We start from the raw sequence: 20,087 nt of genomic DNA, 5'->3' as shown, positions 1-20,087 counted from the left end.
AAAACTAAACAAAAAAAAAATTAAAAAGTTGCCATCACGTGGGGAATTCCTCAATTTACGGGGAATATCATATTAATTGAGCATTTACCTTGTAATAGTAGTGTTCCTTTTCCTAAAAACAAACTTTCATATCTTGTTTCTGTAGCAGATCGTCTACAGATTAATCATTAAATGAAGTAAGTCCAGTACGTCCGGTTAAGAGAAGAAGAGGGAAAACAGTATCTGGTATGAGGTTTAATTTTTCAAAAGTATCGACATCCGAGTAAATTAACGCAATTAAAGAAGATAATATCTACAGAGATACTATGAATAAATTGCATTGCAAATAATATATTTACCAACAAAAGGGGACATTAATATTTATATATTATATATAATAAGATAATTTAGTACCAGATCAATTAAAAAGTCCTCGGCCTGACACACAGATGGCGCCACTAAAATTAAATCTACCTGTTTTTTAGTTAGCCCTAACCCTCAAAAGATCCGTGTATAAATTTAACAGCTGTCGGATCATTAGTTTGTGAATTATAGCATTTTGAGTGAAGCAATTTTTGTTATTGTGAAAAAATGGATAAAAAGGAATTTCGCGTGTTGATAAAAATATCGCTTTTTGAAAGGAAAAATATAGTTGCAAAAACTTGGCTTGATGCCGAGTTTCCCGACACTGCCCCAGGAAAATCAACTATCAAGGATTGGTATGTTAAGTTTAGATGTAGTGAAATGAGCATCGAAGACGGTGAATGTAGTGGACGCCAAGAGAGGTTGTTACCGACGAAAACCTTTAAAAAATCTACAAAATGATTTTGAATGACCGTAATTTGAAATTGAATGAAATAGCGTGTATATCATATCATTCACGAATATTTGGGTATGAGAAAGCTCTGTGCAAAGTGGGTGCCGCGCGAGCTCACTTTTGACCAAAGACAACGCCGAGTTGATGATTCGGAGCAGTGTTTGAAGATGATCAAGCGTAATAAACCCGAGTTTTTGCGTCGATATGTGACAATGGATGAAACATGACTCCATCATTTCACTCCGAAGTCCAATCGACAGTCATCCGAGTGGACTACACACGATGAATCCGCTCCAAAGCGTAAAAAAACGGTCGGTTGGTAAGGTTATGGCGTTTGTATTCTGAGATGGGCATAGAATAATTTTCATTGACTACCTTGAAAAAGGAATGACCATCAACAGCGACTGTTACATCGTGGTATTGGACCGTTTGAAGGACTAAATAGGCGAAAAACGGCCGCATTTGAAGAAAAAGAAAGTTCACCAAGATAATGCACCGTGTCACAAGTCATTGAAAACGATGGCAAAATCCGTGAATTGGGCTTCGAATTGTTTCCTCATCCACCGTATTCTCAAGATCTGGTCCCCAGCGACTATTTCATGTTCTCATATCTCAAAAGAACGCTCGCTGGGAAGACATTTTCGTCGAATGAAGAGGTGATCGCCAAAACTGAGCCTATTTTGGAGCAGCGGACAAATCGTACTAAAAAAATGGTATCGAAAAGTTGGAGAGTCTCTCTAATCAGTGTATCACCCTTGAAAAGAATCAAGTTGAATACAAAAATTTTCCCATAAACATGTGTTTTACTATGGTAGGTCGGGGACTTTTCAATTGACCTGTTATACAACAAGAAAAATACTAACTAAATACTAAATATCGATTTTGACTTGAAATATTTCTACCGGAAAACAGTATTTATATTCGCAAACGTTATTTGCAGCAAGTCCAACTCTCCCGACAATCGTCGCTCCTTCGGGAATAGATATGGCTGCCGGATCATCAAAATAAAAGTAAAAGGACAATTTCCCTCGGAGACAAAGGAAAACCGTTTAGTACGATCTAATTTACCTAATTAAGGTAATTTCAAACAGTACAACTTTAAACTTGGAGCAAAGACTGGCACTTGAGAATACAGCGACAAGCGGCTCGAAAGGCTCTAATGAGAATCTCTATTTTTTTAAATGTTGGCACAATGTAATTAGAGAATAATGAATCTCTTTGATGAGATGAAAGAACATATTTTAAATGTTGTTCAAGTATAGGTCTGTGAAGTTTAAGTTTTCAGTGTAAAAAGTGTATTTTTCTTAAAATTGCAAGCTGGTTTTAGGAATCCAAATAAAAGTTGAGGCTCACTTAACTATACTCAACCAATATCGAAACAAACGATAATCCTTGTAATAGTTTTTATTGTTTCGAACTTGCAATTTTTCATAACAGAACGTTTTATATTGACCAGAGCGCCCCTGTCAACGTGAAACTCTTTACAAACTATAAAAATATTTTCATTTTATATTATAATCTGGCTGTTTCCAGAAGATATTACACATGGAGATGTACTTTCAATGCAACTCTGTCATAAATGCTGTTTTAAAATACAATTCGTTGCATATATACTTAATAGGACTTGACAAATATCCTTTTCGTATTACTTATAAGACAATTGACCAAGTACAAGTCACTTCTAAGCCATCTAAGAATGATAACACACATTGTCTCATCCAGAATGACCTTCTCTGCAGCTATCTCTGTAGACTAGATACGGTCTATCCAAAGTTATTTTGTATATAAGTCATCTACATTGTGACGTCGAAACATCGCAATGTTACCATATCAACTGTGAGTTTAAACTTAAGTTCAGTTTGGCTTTGACATATAACAAAATTCTAATCTAAATAAATTATGAAATATATTTTTTTTAACATTAGAGTAAAACTAATGCATATATTATGGAGGGACTAAAAACTACAATGAAGTACACAGTTATAATAGTTTGTAGGTCAGGGTTGTGTATATATTTTATTCTCATTAGACAGCATATTTACTTTTTACACTTAGTTATTGTGTCCTCCGGTACAGTGTTTCCTTGTAAAGACATTTTAATATCACTGTATTTCTCCTTCGTTTGTTCTGTTAATACCTGTATACATCTTTCTTAATAAAAATAGGTTTAATCACTGCATTACCCTTAATGCATTTGCCATATCTGAAAAACAGTTACTATTCTTTCTCTCCTGTCACATTTTAACCAAGTGCTTGTGTATATTCGAAAGAATTGCACACATATCTCTGCACATAAATATTTTACTTGAGAAACATATGGCTTACCTGAACCATATATTTTAATTTTTATGATTTCCTTCTTGTAATTTAGACTTTGACCTGTTTGTTAATTGATATCGTATTATTTCAATAATGCTTACAATAAATATTCTTTGTACAGGAGCGTTACATTATGTCTTCTTTCTTTTTATAAAGTTATATGACAGTTTGATGTGGATAAAATTTCTGGAAAAACTATTAGAGAGATAGTTCTAATTGTTCAATAAGTTCACGCTAACGCTATATCGTTTCAATGGATGCAAAGTTGCAGTAAACAATTCATTCTAGATATCGTTAGTACTTTCAAAACGTACCGATTATCTGGTAATTAACATCCGAAGTTCCATTGAAGCGAATATCCAGGCTATATTCTTGCAACGCGATAAACCGCAGGATCTGCGAGAACTATTTATGGAGGGATAAGAAAATGCATTCAACGAAACAACGGTTCGAAGTTTTCACTGTTCGTAATAGAAACTGGCACAGTTTTGGTTTTAGCGCCACCTAAATTTCCTTAAGCGACGTAGATTTTCCACTCCATTGGGGTTTATTAGGAGATAAACTTGTGCAATAACAACTTTCTGCGTTTAGTTTGATACCGCTGTTTGACAATAGACAGTTAATTTGGTTCCTGATGAAATACGTTTCCGATAAGACTTCTAAGTTTATTTTTGGATAACCAAAATACGTATAATCAATCGAAGTGATCTAGGCACTGAACTGTATTTTGTTTTATTTTGTTAAAAATTACTACCAATAGGTTAGATGAATAGAATAAAGAATAATCTCTAATAATAATAATATACTACAGAGAGATTAATAAAAATATATTTACCTTAAAATTAAGCGCTATTAGTCAGATTTTAACAGAAATAAAGACACTAAATTTGAAAATTCGCAATGGTAGCGTTTCCTAACCATCAATTCCATATTTCAACGTTAGAACTTTTGTCCGTTTTTGTCTTTCATCTCACAGTTAAACAATCGATTTTGTACAATAAATGAACAGAAAAGATAAACGAAAAAATTGTCTGAATGTAACTGAAATAATCATTTTAAACAGAATATAGATATAGAATTTTTTATAGAATTTGAATGAGTGAGTATTCCCGATAAACTAACCATGAAATGTATTGGAATATTGAAGAATATTAAAACTGATAGAAAATTATGTGTCACATTTATGCTTACATTGATTTATATGTAATATATGTGGTTTTATGTTGTAGCATGATTGTAAATGACAGAATATAATATAATACATAGAATAAGTACTATTCCGTATTTTATTAATATACAAAATATAAATATAATTTTACATTATTTAGAATGAAACTGTTCTATTGAACGTAATAGTATCTAACAACTATTTGTTTTCTTTTCTTCCCCAGAGTAAGTTCTGGAAGAAATACAAAATCGAGAAATCGAGGGAAACACACGTACAAAGTTTTGACGTATTTTTTTTATTTACAATAATCATATATTTGGGTACAATATTATTGTTGAGCTGATATGACGGAAAATCGGAAGTCGTTCGATGCAAAAACCATAAAGTTTGCTTTTTAAGCACTGACTATAGTATATAAGACGTAGAAATGTTACAGATTGTTTCTATGGTGTAATTGTTAAAGTGTTTAGCTCCCAATCAGAGGTCGCGGGATCGATTCCCAACGCGGAAAATAGTTTTTTGTTGTTCTAGTTTAGTTAGAATATTTGTCAAATCACCTAGACTAGGTAGCAAACCCCAGAGCTTCAAGTGCTCTTTATTTTAATTATTGTTTCTTCATCAATATTTTTCCTCATAATGGCTGCACTTTTACTTGGCCTACCCATTGTAATATTAAATAAACTAACTGTATTGAGTAAATAACTAACACCAAAGGGAGAAAACTAATATATTTTTAACAACAAAATTGAATCGAGTTCGAAAAATAAACAAGAAATTCACTAAAAATGAAAAAAAATAGTCAAATTTATATTTTCAACACAAAAACATTTTAAACTAAAATATGTACATAATAATCGTTGTAATAACTAAATAAAGATAAATAAAAACTTTATTTAACCTATCTACAACACGTATTTTATATTCTACTACATACACACAATTTAGCTTAATACCTACCTAAACCTATTTATCTATTTACAATATTATTTTAACTACTACCAACCGATCATTTTGAATTCAGTGCCGAGTCTAAACATTACAAAAATAATAATATAATTTTGTGACATATACAAAAAAATTAAATTACCAACAAAACAAATCTAAATAAATATAACTGTTTAGGTTTAGTTTTTTTGGGTTCTTAAAATTAAAACAAATCTAATTTGTTGCTCGATACCGACTTCAAAGTGATCAGTTAATAGTAGTTAAAATAATATTGTAAATAGATAAATAGGTTTAGGTAGGTATTAAGCTAAATTGTATGTATATAGTAGAATATAAAATACTTGTAGTAACTAAATGAGGTTTTTATTTATTTTTATCAACGATTATTATGCATATATTTTTATTTTAAAAATATTTTTTTCTGTGTTAAAAATCTAATTGTGATTATTTTTTACTTTTTAGTGAGTTTATTTATTTTCTGAAATCGGTTCAATTTTTTTATTAAAATATTTTTTTTAATATCGACTGTGACTCATTCGACTCCATAGTTCACAACGGTAATAATAATAATAACATTTTCATCTAGAATAACATGTTTATTCAGTATTTCCATTGAGGCTGTTGCTTCGAACGTTAATTTCAACGAAACGCCAATCGTCAGGAGGATCTCGCCAGTTTCCAGACCCATTCCGAATCATTGTTTTTCTTATCTGGAAGCTATTTGTTTTCCAGCGACAGCAAAAAGATTTATCGGGCCGACAAATTATAATAGATTGCTCCGAATGCCCGGGTTTATAATGGATTCGGGGCTAAAAACTGGAAACACATAAATTTACTGGTTCTCTGGTCCCTCTCCCGGTAATTTATATTATATAACGCTTTGTATAGAAAAGGGGTAGTTGTGTGGATTTTGTATAATTTAAGGCCCCGCGTTCCAATCCCAACGATTGTGTATGCATAACGATAAAAAATAATTCGTCATATTAGGTGTTTGATAAGTTCGCGAAACGAAAATGACAAGCGATTTTTAGCTGGATATAATTTCCTAAACTTCATTGTCCTTATTCGAGTGATCGTTCAACAGATATATGCAATCACTGTAGCGATCTTTCCGAAAACCTGCAAATTACTACTCTACAAAAGCTGTTATGACTTAATTTGAGAGCCACAAGTCAGAGAGAGCTAAATCTGACAAATAAAATGGATGTTGCACACACTTTAGTTCACCAATTTTAGCGATAGTTTTGTATGCTATGTGAACAGATTCCTATATACCTAAACATGTGATAATGCGATATACTTACTTCGATAAGATTTGGCATGAAGGCTTTGTTCATAAACTATAGAAAATGCTACCAAAACAACACATTAAACTACTAAAATCGTACACTACAGTCACAATGTTTAGAGTTAAACAAGAAGCTTACTCTACAATAAAAGGAGTTAAAGCAGGTGTATCACAAGAAAGTGTACTGGGGCCAATGCTTTTACTCTATATAAGTAAATATATATAAATAAATATAAGTAAATCTGTGTATGTGCAGTTCACTTACAATCAGAACGTAAAAACACCAATAACATTGAATAATACTAATCTAATCATTCCATATAGCAACAACGCTAAATATCTCGGAATGAATATTGATGCAAAATTTGGCTGGAAGGAACATATAAAGAAGAAAAGAAAAGAAATTGAATTGAAATTTAGGAACATGTATTGACTAATTGGAAGAAAATCACAATTATCAGTACACAATAAATTGCTATTATATAAGCAAATACTGAAAGCTATATGACAAAGACTAACATAAACAAAATACAAATTAAAAATAAATACAATAATACAAAGATACAAATAACAATACAACAAAAAACAAAGAACAAGTAAAAATAAAATAATAAAATAATAAAAAAATGTAGTGTTAATTTTAATTTGCTATAATAAGTAATAAAAAATATAAACTAATCGAAGAATAATGTAAACATAACATTAATCTAAAAAATACTGCCTAATTGCTATATTTGCAAACAATAACAATGAATATTCATGTATGCTAGGAAAAATATAACCATTTTGTCGTTTCTGTATAAGTTTTAACCTCTTGAGTAACAAACATGGCTGGTCATCATGTAGCAAGATGACTTTATCATGCTTTTCTTGATATAGAAGCCGTTTTTCTTGACTAAAATGACGAGTTTCAAATTGTACTCCAAATAATAATACACACAATTTATAATGATTAATTTTTTATCATTAAAATATTATTTTAATAAATAATTTCGTTTTTTTTGGTTCTGAATAGTGTTGATGACTTTAACTACTTGACTGACATGATGGAGGATCCTCAAGTTCAAGTCGATTCGGCAACTTACCGTCCGCAATACGAAACTTGAACCGTAGCCATAAACTAACTATGGTAAATACTCCATTGTTACTAAACGCTTGGAGAATGTTTGACTGTAATTGCATGAACAATTAGCAAGTTAAGGAAGCAAGACGAAAGCAAACTGAATCAGTTTCTCTATAATTGGTTTCAAGAGTTCTTAAATTACTACAACACGATGCAGTTTAATCGAATTGATAAACTGTTGTTGCTTAAGATCGGTAACAAGTCAATTATCAATCGATGTACTGTACTACTCATATAGGATTCTATTTCCATTATATTTATATATTTTCCTTTATAGAAATTTCGAAAGTACTTTATCGAACTACCAGTTCATTAGCTGAAACATGTTATTTTTGTTAACTATGCATTGAAAAATTTATGATAATAAAAAAATCATGTTTATTAAAAATTTTGTGCTTAAATTAATTTGCCAAGTATGTTGGGATGCATTTTGACGCGATACAAATGCATCGCAATAGTTTAGCTCAAACAATACAAAAATAATATAATTTTGTGACATGTACAAAAAATTAAATTACGAACAAATCAAATTTAATTTGTTGCTCGTAACGACTTCCAAGTAATCAGTTGGTAATAGTTAAAATAACATTGAAAAAAGATAAATAGGTTTAGGTAGGTATTAAGCTAAATTGTGTGTATATAGTAGAATTTAAAATACGTATAGTAGATAGGTTAAATAAGTTTTTGGTTTATTTTTATTTAGTTATTACAACGATAATTATGTACATATTTTATTTTAAAATGTTTTTGTGTTGAAAATATAAATTTGACTATTTTTTCATTTTTAGGGAATTCCTCATTAATTTTTTGAAGTCGGTTCAATTCTTTTGTTAAAAATATATTAGTTTTCTCTTTTTGGTGTTAGTTATTTATTCGACACAGTTATTACAACGATTGTTAGATACATATTTTATTTTAAAATGTTTTTTTGTGTTGAAAATATAAATTTGACTATTTTTTCATTTTTAGTGAATTCCTCGTTTATTTTTTGAACTCGGTTCAATTCTTTTGTTAAAAATATATTAGTTTTCTCTTTTTGGTGTTAGTTATTTACTCAACACAGTTATTACAACGATTGTTAGGTACATATTTTATTTTAAAATGTTTTTGTGTTGAAAATATAAATTTGACTATTTTTTCATTTTTAGTGAATTCCTCGTTTATTTTTTGAACTGGGTTCAATTTTTTTGTTAAAAATATATTAGTTTTCTCTTTTTGGTGTTAGTTGTTTACTCAACACAGTTATAACAACGATTTTTAGGTACATATTTTATTCAAAAACGTTTTTTTGTGTCAAAAATAAAAAAATTTATTATTTTTAAAATTTTTAGTTGCTTATTTACATTTTGAAGTCGGTTCAATTTTTTTTTGTTAACAATATTTTATATATTACTGCAAATCTAGAATTCCTATAATTATTTAAAAAAAAAAATGCAAAGCTGCACGATAACCCAAATCATAATCTTCTTTAGATTCTCAACTGTGCTTGAAATATTACCGCGTCTTTTGAAGGATATTTTTTTAATGAGCAGTATTTCAAAAGAGATCCTTTTTATTTCAGAAGCGGCCGGTTTCATTTTTGACAATACGAAGTAAAAGTTTCATAATGATCCTTAATGAGAATCTGGGACAAACCAGTATTGTATGAATTAAATAGAAAAGCCATTTAATATTTAGGACGGGTTATTTGTTGCCTTTTCATTTATAATGCAATTGAAAGTATATTGGTAAATTGATTTAAATTATTATTGCTGTACTCAAGCTTCCGCTTGAATAAAGTTTTAAAGGCTTCCTAGCATATTTTAAGGTTCTTTGAACAAATTGGTACAATGAATTCCATTTCAAATGTTCAAAATATCTAATAAAAAGGCAAAACAACATTACTGAAAGTAGTGCTGAGGAGATATATTTTATGGTAAATAATAAAAATATGATAAATAGGATAGCTGTTGAAATTCAGCCAAGATTGAAAATATTGAAGCTTTTTTGGGAAAATTGGTAGAATATTTACTTACTATATATATTCAAAAATATTTTTAACAAAAAAATTCAACCGACTTCATAAAATAAATAAGTAACTCACTAAAAGGGAAAAAATAAACAAACTTAGATCTTTAACACAAAATAAACGTTTTAAAATAAAATATGTACATTATTATCGTTATAATCTATAATATAAAAATGAATCGCAAAATGTGTTGGTAAGCGCATAACTCAACAACGCCTGGACCAATTTGGCCAAATCTTTTTTTAAAATGTTCGTTGAAGTTCAAGGATGGTTTTTACGGCGAGAAAAATTAGAATTATTGCTGGAAAACCCTAAAAATAGCCCTTTTCTTTTTCCCATACAAATGATTTGTAACTAAAACGTAGTCAATTTGAGCTTTATTGTTATGGTATAAAGTTCATTAAATTACAAGCACTCACTGTTGTCTAAGCAATGTAGGTGTGTTCTTAACGTCAAAGATCATATCTATCAAAACAATGTGCATGTGTGCGTTGGAGCACAGAATACATAGTTGGAGGAGTTTAATGTCGCGTTCCGAAAGTCGCGTTTCTTTTGTATTAGTTTCGGCACGAGAGATAAAATGCATCAGTTCCAGTTAATATCCAAATTTTAAATAAATAAAACAATTCGTACGGCTTAAAAGGATTTGACTTCAAGTCATATCAAATTAAAAAAAAAAAGTTGTCTGTTACCTAATCTACTGAGTTTGCTTTTGTCAACTGATACACGAAACAAATTCGTATATCGTGTTTTGTGCAGAGTGTTTAGTTAGTTAATGTTTGTTTAGTTCGTGATTAGTGAAAAAATAATTTATATTTGATATGCCTCCTATAAGACGAAGCAATTTAGGTAGAAGAACCAGAAATGCTATAAACCAAGCTAATTACCGATCTAATCGTACTGCACAAGAACGTGACGACGGAAATGAACGTGAAAGAATTCGGATATCACAAATGCGTGAAGCGCGAGCGCGACATTCAACTAATAATCGCGCAAGTTTGAGTCGAGCTGCTTTCAGTTACGATGTGTCAATTGACTACAGTAACTACCAATGTGTTGTTATTGGTTCTATGAACTTGGTTTGCTCACACTGTAAGGCATTAAAATACAAAAACGAAGCCAATGGATTGTGTTGCGCAAATGGTAAAGTGAAATTGATACCATTGGATCCACCACCAGAACCATTGTACTCATTGGTTTCAGGAATAGGAACAGATTCTATACACTTTTTGACACATATCCAACAATATAACAATGGCTTTCAAATGACTTCATTTGGGGCAACAAATGTAGTTCGGGAAAATTTTATGCCAACTTTCAAGGTATATATTATAGCAGTTACTCATAATTATTTTAGCGAACAAAATTTTCTGTCACCAAAGTTAAGATGTGTTACTAATCTAAATTTTTTATTCACAACGCCCTATCACCAGGGTGATGGTTCTGTTCAGGAGAATTTTTTAAAATACGTAGGCACAAAAACTGCCACATTACAAATCTTTTTGATAGGACGAAGTCTGTCGGCTCAGCTAGTAACTAAATAAAAATAAACGAAAACCTTGCTTAACTTATGTATTACACGAATTTTATATTGTAGTATGTAGACACAATTTAGTTTAAACCTATTTATCTATTTACAATGTTATTTTAGCTACTACCAAGTGATCAGTATGAAGTCGATAGGTGCAACAAATTGGATTTGTTTTATTCGCATAAGACTCAAAATTATTTTATAGTTTTTGTATTGTGCAAGGAAGTCTACTGGAACCAATGCTGGCTACATTTGCTGATGATATTGCGATTATAGCCGTCGGAGACAATAGTGAAGAAGCCTCACGAAAATTACAACAGGCAAGTGACAATATAAATAATTGGACATAAGCTTGGAAAATAAAAACTAACGAAAGTAAATCTGTGAATGTGCAGTTCACCTATAAACAGACCGTACAAGCACCAATAACATTAAATAATATTATCATTCCATATACCAACAACGCTAAATATCTCGGAATGAATCTTGATTCAAAACTTCGCTGGAAGGAACATATAAAGAAGAAAAGAAAAGAGTTATTGCGGGCGCACCCAAATACTATATGACTGATTACTTACATCGAGACCTTCAGATACCCACAGTCAGTCAACAAATCAAGAGGTTGCAAGGGGGCATGAGGAAAGACTCCTTTCACATGAGAATATTGAAGTATTACAGCTTTTGGATACCACCAGGACAGGACACAGACTCAAAAGAATCAAACCATCTGATCTTGTGTAGTGTTGTGTAGTGAGATGCATATAACAAAAAATACAGCAGTGATGTGTATAAACATTATTTCACCAGAGACTGAGATAGGGCCGATGGGTAACAATGTAATAATTAAAAAATAATAATAATATTTTTGTACTATTTGGGCTTGGCAATAATAGGACTAATAATTTTAAAAAATGTACAAAACACTAACCAAATATTTCAGGTAGTAAATATAGATACAATTGCAATGCTAAAAAATAAAACTGGCAGAAGATTTTGCTAAAAAAATGCAAATAAGAGTTGCTATTAGATTTTTAAACTATTTCCTTTTTATGTATGTTTTAGATATTTACAGAACAATAAGGTAAGCAACACAACCTAATGACAAATTGGTATGTATCTATGTATCGCTGTTAAAGCATTAGACTATGTTCAAAAAATATATACAGTGATTATTACTCATATTAACTTAATGTTATCTAATGTTACTATTTAGTATTGTTATAAAAACAGCTACAGTCAGAAACGCTCTTCTATGAGAAACACAATGCTTCAACTTAAGTCAATATGTTTGTTGTTTTGATGAACTTTCCTCCACCATCCAATGAGTCGCAAATAAACATGTCACCGTTTTATAACGAAGGAAAAACATAATAATTTTGTTCGAAAATACTTTTTTAATTTCTACGAAACATAATTATTTCGGAAAATGAGTTTTGGAAAAACAAAACGGGTCGCTAACAACACGCGAATAACGCAGTTTAAAAATTTCTTTGTTTCGTTTAAATTGAGGGTACGGCGAGAGGAAAAAACCGCCCCCCACATCTAATTATCGTCAACTGAAAGCTTTAAATTAAACGTCGGCGCTGAAAAGGCGAGTACAGACATATACATTTTATTCCGCAGATGTCTTCATACGGAGCGGCACTCGGTCCTGACGTATTTTGGACAGAATTCGAAAGCTTAAAAAAAAAACAACGGGAAGATTTGTAAAGAACATAGAAGGTATTTCATTTCTTTACCTGGATTTACGTTTTGTTCTCTTTAAAGAAGAAATATTATAAAAGAGTTATTCTTAAAACTTTTTGTTTATTTATAAGCCCGCATATTTGGATCAATAAACTTCATCAAACCCTGTGGTTTACTATTTTAAACTTACTTTATAATGACAAATGGCATATGGCTCAATAGACTCCACACAAAGTTAAATATCTGGGAATGCATTTTTACCGACGTTTGACATGGAAAAAACATATAGCGACAAAACGCAAACAGCTAAATCTAAATTATCCTTATATAACAAGGTTTTGCTGTATAAGTCAATAGTTAGGCTAATTTGGACCTATGGTATTGAACCGTGGGGTACTACTAGCAAATCTAACATCAGATGTTTCAGAATAAAACATTGCAAGTCATCGTCGATGCCTGCATGCCGATATCCCCTTAGAATCCATAAAGAGTGTGATTCGGAGTGTTAGTGCGAACACTGTGAAATATTATTAGTGCATCCCAATGCACTCGCCAAACAGTTAAGTGTACCCGATGACAGTAAAGTGCGTAGGCTCAAACACAAACTACCATACGAACACCTTAATACACATAGAGTAAGATATAATAATCTCTAGAATAAGTTACAATAGTCTTTAGAATATTATCTGAAATAATATTTAGATTATAAGTATGTACAGCAGATCACTTACTGAAGCGATCTTCTACATGTCAGAATAGTTATATTATATAACTGAAACTGATAGTTATATTATATAATAATACGTATTGCCCACGGACAGATTGTTGTAATAAGTTCCAGGAGATTATTAAAAAAACAGACCTCATAGGCGAGGTATATTCAACCCTCAAAAAGAATCATTTGAGCCAATGGTCTATACAAATATTTACATATTAAAACATACGAAATATGGGAATAAAAACATAACAAAATTTGTGGAAAGGAAACTGTCACATATAAGTGGCAATATATAAGCTGTTAAAAGAAATTATACTGACAAAGACTAGTAACAATATATTACTAAAATATGTGTCATGAAATAGTATGATTTAAAGGTTCTGAAATGATTATAATAACAGTACAATTAATAGATTTGTCTGACTGATATATATATACATTGATGGAATACCAAGGCTAACAATTAGACTTTTACCAATATTTTTGATGGGTGACAATGGTAATAATAAAAAAAATTGATAAAAAATAATAAAAAAATGAAAAATCTCAGTTGGTAAGCAAATTTATATTAAATATATCATAAGTGTGTTTATATATAAATAAAAATGTATGACAGTGAAGAAAATAGGAATAGGAATTTTAATATTAAACCCCAACACTGGATCCTAATGATTTTTTAAAACTATTCTTACCTTCACGAACTTGTGATTTTCAATGTGCTTTATGTCTTAATAAAATTATTCTTCTTTGTTTTAACTTACCTGAAACAAAAATATATTCATCAATAAATATCTCTGCCTAGGGCAATAGAAAAAGTGCAAGTGGCAGTCAACAAAATCTACAAATGGACAAAAGATTGGAAAATTCAACTTAATAGCTCCAAATCTGTCCACGTTAATTTTGCATTAAGGCGAAATAATAAAAACTTAATTATATTATCTATTGGATGCCCGATTCCTCAAGCAGAATCAGCAAAATACCTTGGAATCGATCTTGACGGTAGATTAAATTGGAAGCATCACGTTAGACAAAAAGCAAAACACATTAGAACCAAAATAAAACAACTATACTGGTTAGTCGGAAGATACTCTCAACTTGATCTAAAATCAAAGAGGTTGATCTATAATACAATTATAAAGCCAATTTGGACCTATGGGGTGCAAATATGGGGTTGCACTAAAAATTCAAATCAGTTAGTCATACAGCGCTGTCAAAACGGTTCTTCGATTGATTACCAATGCCTATCGCTATGTAACCAATGAAGAACTGCACGATGACCTGGAAATCAAATGGATTTGCGAAGTTGTGCAGGATTTCGCCTTGAAACACGAAAGAAAATTACTAAATCATACTAACGTGGAAGCAATACGACTGCTGGACAGTGCGCAGGATGTCAGGAGATTGAAAGGAACAAAACCATACGAACTTGTGTAAACATTTAGTGTGTATTATTAGTGTAAACTATAGCGATAAGTTAATAATTAATAAATAATTATAATTGAGGAATACATACTGATGTATTTTCTTGCACTCGTCTTGCTTGTTAATTAATCCAAGTATATAGGAAAAGTAGTAATAAATTAATTGTAGATTAAGATTGTACTAAGCGTATCTAATAAAGATGTAATAAAAAAATCAATAAATATACAAAACAATTTAGAAATTGAATAAAAGAATGAAAATACAGACTAAATAATATTGTAACAAACTGGATACATTATTACGTTCGAAATATTTCTAGCAAGATTTGAATTCTTGATCACATGTTGTAAAACCATATTTTTAAATTGTAATTTGATATATAGATAATGACTGTTCAATACAATACAGCTTAAGTTGTCAGCAACACAAGTTTAATGTAGATGTATCAATGGATTCGTATTTATTATTCATTCATTAATTATTCTCCATCTATTACCTTGATCACTACCCTAACCAAGCCGAGCGTAGTAAATTTCATTATAGTTGTGTTAAGTATCAACAATAAAAATTGTAGAAAAAATAGAGAATATATGTTCGTCAAATTAACCGTCAGTCATCATATTTCATTCGAAAAATTTAAGTGTAATTGATGCGGGAGTGGCTCCCTTTTAAAACAAGGGGTGTTTTCAATAATTCCCCGTCTAATTATCCCTAAATGTATTAAATTTCATCCCGTCAGAGTAAAACCCATATTTTTTGAACCGATGGTTTTACGCGAACGTTTCGATTTCAGTGTGCGAGCTCAGCTAATTATTGATATGATAATGAATTTTAATGTGTTTGCATAGTATCATTACTACCTTCGCCATTTTGTCATACGAATTATTTATTTATATCGTACTGTGAAAAATATATGGTATATGAAAGTATACTGGACGGATAAATAATAAAATACCTAATTTATAATATTTCTTCAATCAAATCAAGAATAATTAGTTTAAAATTTCTTTTATTGGACCAGAGAAATTAAACAAACTGTTATAAATTGAGGTTAGAAATGATAAATTGACAACTAGCGATCATGGATCATTGTTTTCCTTAAACTTTTTTTCGTATATTAGTTTAATATGACTAATTAATAAAACGGATAAACATAGTAATTTCTAACGATATTTGAACGATGATAATTTATTGCGGTCAAATAAATTCCATGTTGATTGGTCTATTTGTTTGGACGTTTGGGTACAGTGACACTGTACAATGACTTAAGGCACCATGTCAATTTTCAAATTTATTAATGACGAAAATATGCACTGAAAAGTTCTGAAGATGGAATAAAAGCCCGCGGTGATTTCGACGCTGAATGGGTTCATATAGAGGGTGATGATTATATTTACTAACAACCTTTTTTACTAATTTGTCCAAATTATCAATTGTTAGAACAGATTTGGTGAAGGTATTTTGGGCAATTAAAACACCGCATTCAACTGAGTCGCTCTGTAATTATACTTTACAAACAACTCGCTTAAACAACAACACAATGAATAGAGATAGCGGAATCTTCACCCTGTCCAGGTGGCGGGGACACGAGCATGCCTAGCGTTCATTAATTATGCAACCATATATACAAGTGCATTCACCATATAGGCGCATCCACCAAATTATTTATATGTCCAGCATAATATATAGGATATGCTGACAATAAAGGTTATGTTGTTTGCTGTATGAAGTTTTAAGAAATTGGCTATGAACTAAATCAAAAGGGGAGGATTGTGAGTAAATATAGAGTAATATATCAAGAAGATGCTTAAGAGGAGAATTTTGACCCTGCGTAACAGACTAGTAAATCACTTAGTTTGAAAGGTTTTGACATTCATTTAATCAGAATAATACCGATTATACCGATATATACGGAGTCTAAATAAACAGAAATTTACGTAATAGAGAGCACATTGAACATTCTTAAGTTATAGGAGTTCTAAATTTTTATACGGAGGTCACACAAATGTACTTCAGTATCTAGCTATTTTATAAAATTGTACAATAAGCACTATAATTAATCTTAAATGACAATAAATCTGTACATTTTAATTTATTAATAAACTTTATAACATTTTCTACCTGAGGGAACTTCCATCAAAATGAACTTTTCTCCAAGATTCATTATTATTTTAAAGACAGTAATTAGTCACCGAAAATACATAAATAATTACGATTTTTTTGTAAAGAAATTAATTTTTTGCTGTTTTCTGTTTTTGTTTTTGGGATGATTTCTTTCCAGTTGTAATATTTTCTGATATTTTTCAGTTCTCTCATTTATATTTTAAAGTTCTAGCATACCAATCCTTGATGGTTGATTTTCCTGGGGCAGTGTCCGGAAACTCGGCATCAAGCCAAGTATTTGTTTCAGTTGTATTTTTTCCCTTCAAAAGGCAATATTTTATCAACACGCAAAATTCCTTTTTATCAATTTTTTTCACAATAACAAAAGTTGCTTCACTCAAAATGCTATAATTCTCAAACTAATGATCCGACAGCTCTCAAATTGGTACACGCATCTTTTGAGGGTAAGGGCTAACTAAAAAATATATGGATTTAATTCTAGTAGCGCTATCAATGTGTCAGGCCTTTTTCCAGTCAATTGTCCAGCCAGTTTCAATTGACTTGTTATTCTTTCCACACCACAGCAATCAATAGAAAGGGGGATTTTCTTAAAATAATACTAATTAAAATATAATTATTGAAATATTAATCAAATATTATTAATGTTAATTCTGAAGGATTCTGACAACTTGGTATAGGTCTTGCATTGCAACTGAACATTACCATATCGAATAAGAAACAAGTGGCCTATCATTTAGCTATATTTAATTAAGTTAAACGCTACTATTGATTAGTAAATGAGTAAGATGTAGCTTGTAGCAAAAGATATCTTAATGTCTTGTATTTATGTTTCAATTTAACATTTCTTGGTCATTTTGCTCACTGATTTGGAAATATAACGATAATAACATCAGCATTTTTGTTAAAAATGAAAGAAAATCAGTAAATTTAGAGACTGGACGAGTAAAAATAATTTCCAACGCCCAAACTAACCGGTAGCCGCCCTGACACGGAACGCTCGTCATCAATAAGAACCCCCCCCCCTTTCCATTCTCAAGGTCTTCGTCGAATTTGAACAAGTTCATCAATCGAAAGCGACGTCGGGATTGTTCCCAAATATCTCCCGCCGTTTCCTCGTTTTCATGCCGCGCGTACACCCTCCCCTTTCCATCTTCGCTACGCCAAAACGTCAGTCAAATGGATTTTGCATGTAGCCGGAGTCCTCCAGCATCGGCTTGATTTATTTACGCCGCCCGTCGAGCAGTCACCTGGAGGAACTTGAATATTTGACGTCGCGGGCGTCGAGGGGGAACTGGGGGGGGGGGGGCGTCCGAATGATTCCGATAATGGTTAAAAATGGATATGGTCCAATTCGGGGGAGAATGGGGGGGTTTTTAAACTGATGATGTTCTTCATGAATTAACAAGTCAATTGAAAAGTTCCCAGCCTACTAGAGTGAAACACATTATTTTGACAAAATTAGTTTTTTTTATTCAACATCCCTTATCGAATAAGATCCTCCAACTTTTCGATACCATTTTTGTAATACGAATTGTCAAAAAATTGGCTTCCAAATAGGCCTTAATTTCGGCGATCGCCTCTTCATTCAACGAAAATGTCTTCCCAGCGAGCATTCCCTCGCGATCTGAGAACAGGAAATAGTCGTTGGTGGCCAGATCTGACACTGACTTCTGACACGGTGCATTCTCTTGGTGAAGCAGTACCTTCTTTTTTTTTTTCAAATGAGGCCGTTTTTCGGCGATTTCGTCCTTCAAGCGGTCCAATAATACAATGAAATAATCGCTGTTGATGGTCCTTCATTTTTCAAGGTAGTCAATGAAATCCATTCCATATCTATGTCACTCTATTTAATGTACATTGAATTTTACTTATAACTTCGCTCAAATACATCAAATGGAACCAATGTAAATCAGCTTTCATAAATCGCCTTAAACTCTGTGCAGAAATGTGTAAATGGGAACCACGTAATATTATCTATATTATCTATACTATCGCGCACCAGAACCACATTTTCAGCGTTACGAGACGTCCGTTGTCTTCCAGAATGAGACCCACCTGCTATCATACCGTACTATTGAAAATTCGCATGCAAACGATAAATTGTGGTTTTGTGAGGCACTGGATGATTAGGATATTTTTGACGCAATTTCCGCTGAGTGGCAATAATAGGACGATTATTTTCAATAAATATTGTCACTATTTCTGCTCGTCCTTGTGGTGTATATTTATTCATAATAAAATTTGGACGTTCACACAACACAATGGTTCAAGCTAAACTGAGGTTAGCGTCATATAACCAAGATGGCACGCAATCAACATAGTAGCGTGACTTTTGCCCCACCTGTTATGACTCTAAAATTTTTGAATATCGATCAGACCAAATCTTTTTGCTTAATCTTATGCTTTAAACCCTTATACCAAACTTAAACAGTAAGCATTTTATTAAAATGTACATCAATCAAAGAAAAATATAGTTACAATTTCAACATTGGAACTAGCAGTTGCCTAGTCTACATTAGAATGTTCAAATATAATTAGAAGTAAGTACAAACATGACACTTTATTAAACGAAGTAAATTAAGAGGTTTGAAAGCTTGAAACAAACGAATCAATGATTTCAACTTCGTGTTTCAAAAAGAATGGAGCTAAGTGCACATGTGGTAATATTGGAAGCAGGAACAACTTTAATGGTACCAGGAACCTGTTTTACCTCCAAAAATTTTTATTTATTGCCATTATTTATTAAGGTGTGTAGAAAGCAAAACGAAGCCTAACCTAAACAATTACTCTCGATATTATGTCAGCAAATAGTGCTATTTTTTAATTATAATTATTAATTGTGTATAATATCCTGAGCAGCATTTAAATAAAACATTTTATTAAAATCCTATTTTTTAAACTCCCTTGTAATAAATAATCCCATTTGGTGCTGCTTCTGGCGGGTAAGACGCACAAAACT

The 20,087-nt window shown here is 31.3% G+C and overlaps 3 protein-coding genes across 10 annotated transcripts in view; 1 reads left to right on the top strand and 2 right to left on the bottom strand.

Moving 5' to 3' along the window:
• Positions 1-20,087, bottom strand: part of DIP2 (disco-interacting protein 2) — a 437,652-nt gene that overhangs the window by 159,423 nt on the left and 258,142 nt on the right. The gene's annotated exons all lie outside the window — the stretch shown is intronic.
• LOC143198278 (uncharacterized) overlaps positions 1-20,087 on the bottom strand; it is a 127,662-nt gene that overhangs the window by 19,630 nt on the left and 87,945 nt on the right. The gene's annotated exons all lie outside the window — the stretch shown is intronic.
• Positions 7,512-12,970, top strand: LOC143197919 (uncharacterized). 2 transcript variants are annotated; one of them, XM_076406743.1, is made up of 2 exons: positions 7,512-8,361; positions 8,722-12,970. In XM_076406743.1, the coding sequence occupies exon 2, from the start codon at positions 10,469-10,471 to the stop codon at positions 11,189-11,191; it is 723 nt and encodes a 240-aa protein (XP_076262858.1). In that variant the 5' UTR covers positions 7,512-8,361; positions 8,722-10,468; the 3' UTR covers positions 11,192-12,970. The 2 variants fall into 2 exon arrangements, with proteins under 2 accessions (XP_076262858.1, XP_076262859.1); XM_076406744.1 differs by having other exon boundaries at positions 7,528-8,483; positions 8,845-12,970.

Source organism: Rhynchophorus ferrugineus, unplaced genomic scaffold (assembly GCF_030347505.1).
Source record: "Rhynchophorus ferrugineus isolate W39M unplaced genomic scaffold, kcgeb_rfMv2 rfM6, whole genome shotgun sequence".
Lineage (NCBI taxonomy): Eukaryota > Metazoa > Arthropoda > Insecta > Coleoptera > Curculionidae > Rhynchophorus > Rhynchophorus ferrugineus.
The sequence above is the reverse complement of the archived record's forward strand: the minus strand, read 5'-3'. Positions and strand labels throughout refer to the sequence as shown.

Coding starts and splice junctions, on each gene's coding strand:
- LOC143197919 (XM_076406743.1), top strand. CDS start 10,469: ATGCCTCCTATAAGACGAAGCAATTTAGGTAGAAGAACCAGAAATGCT.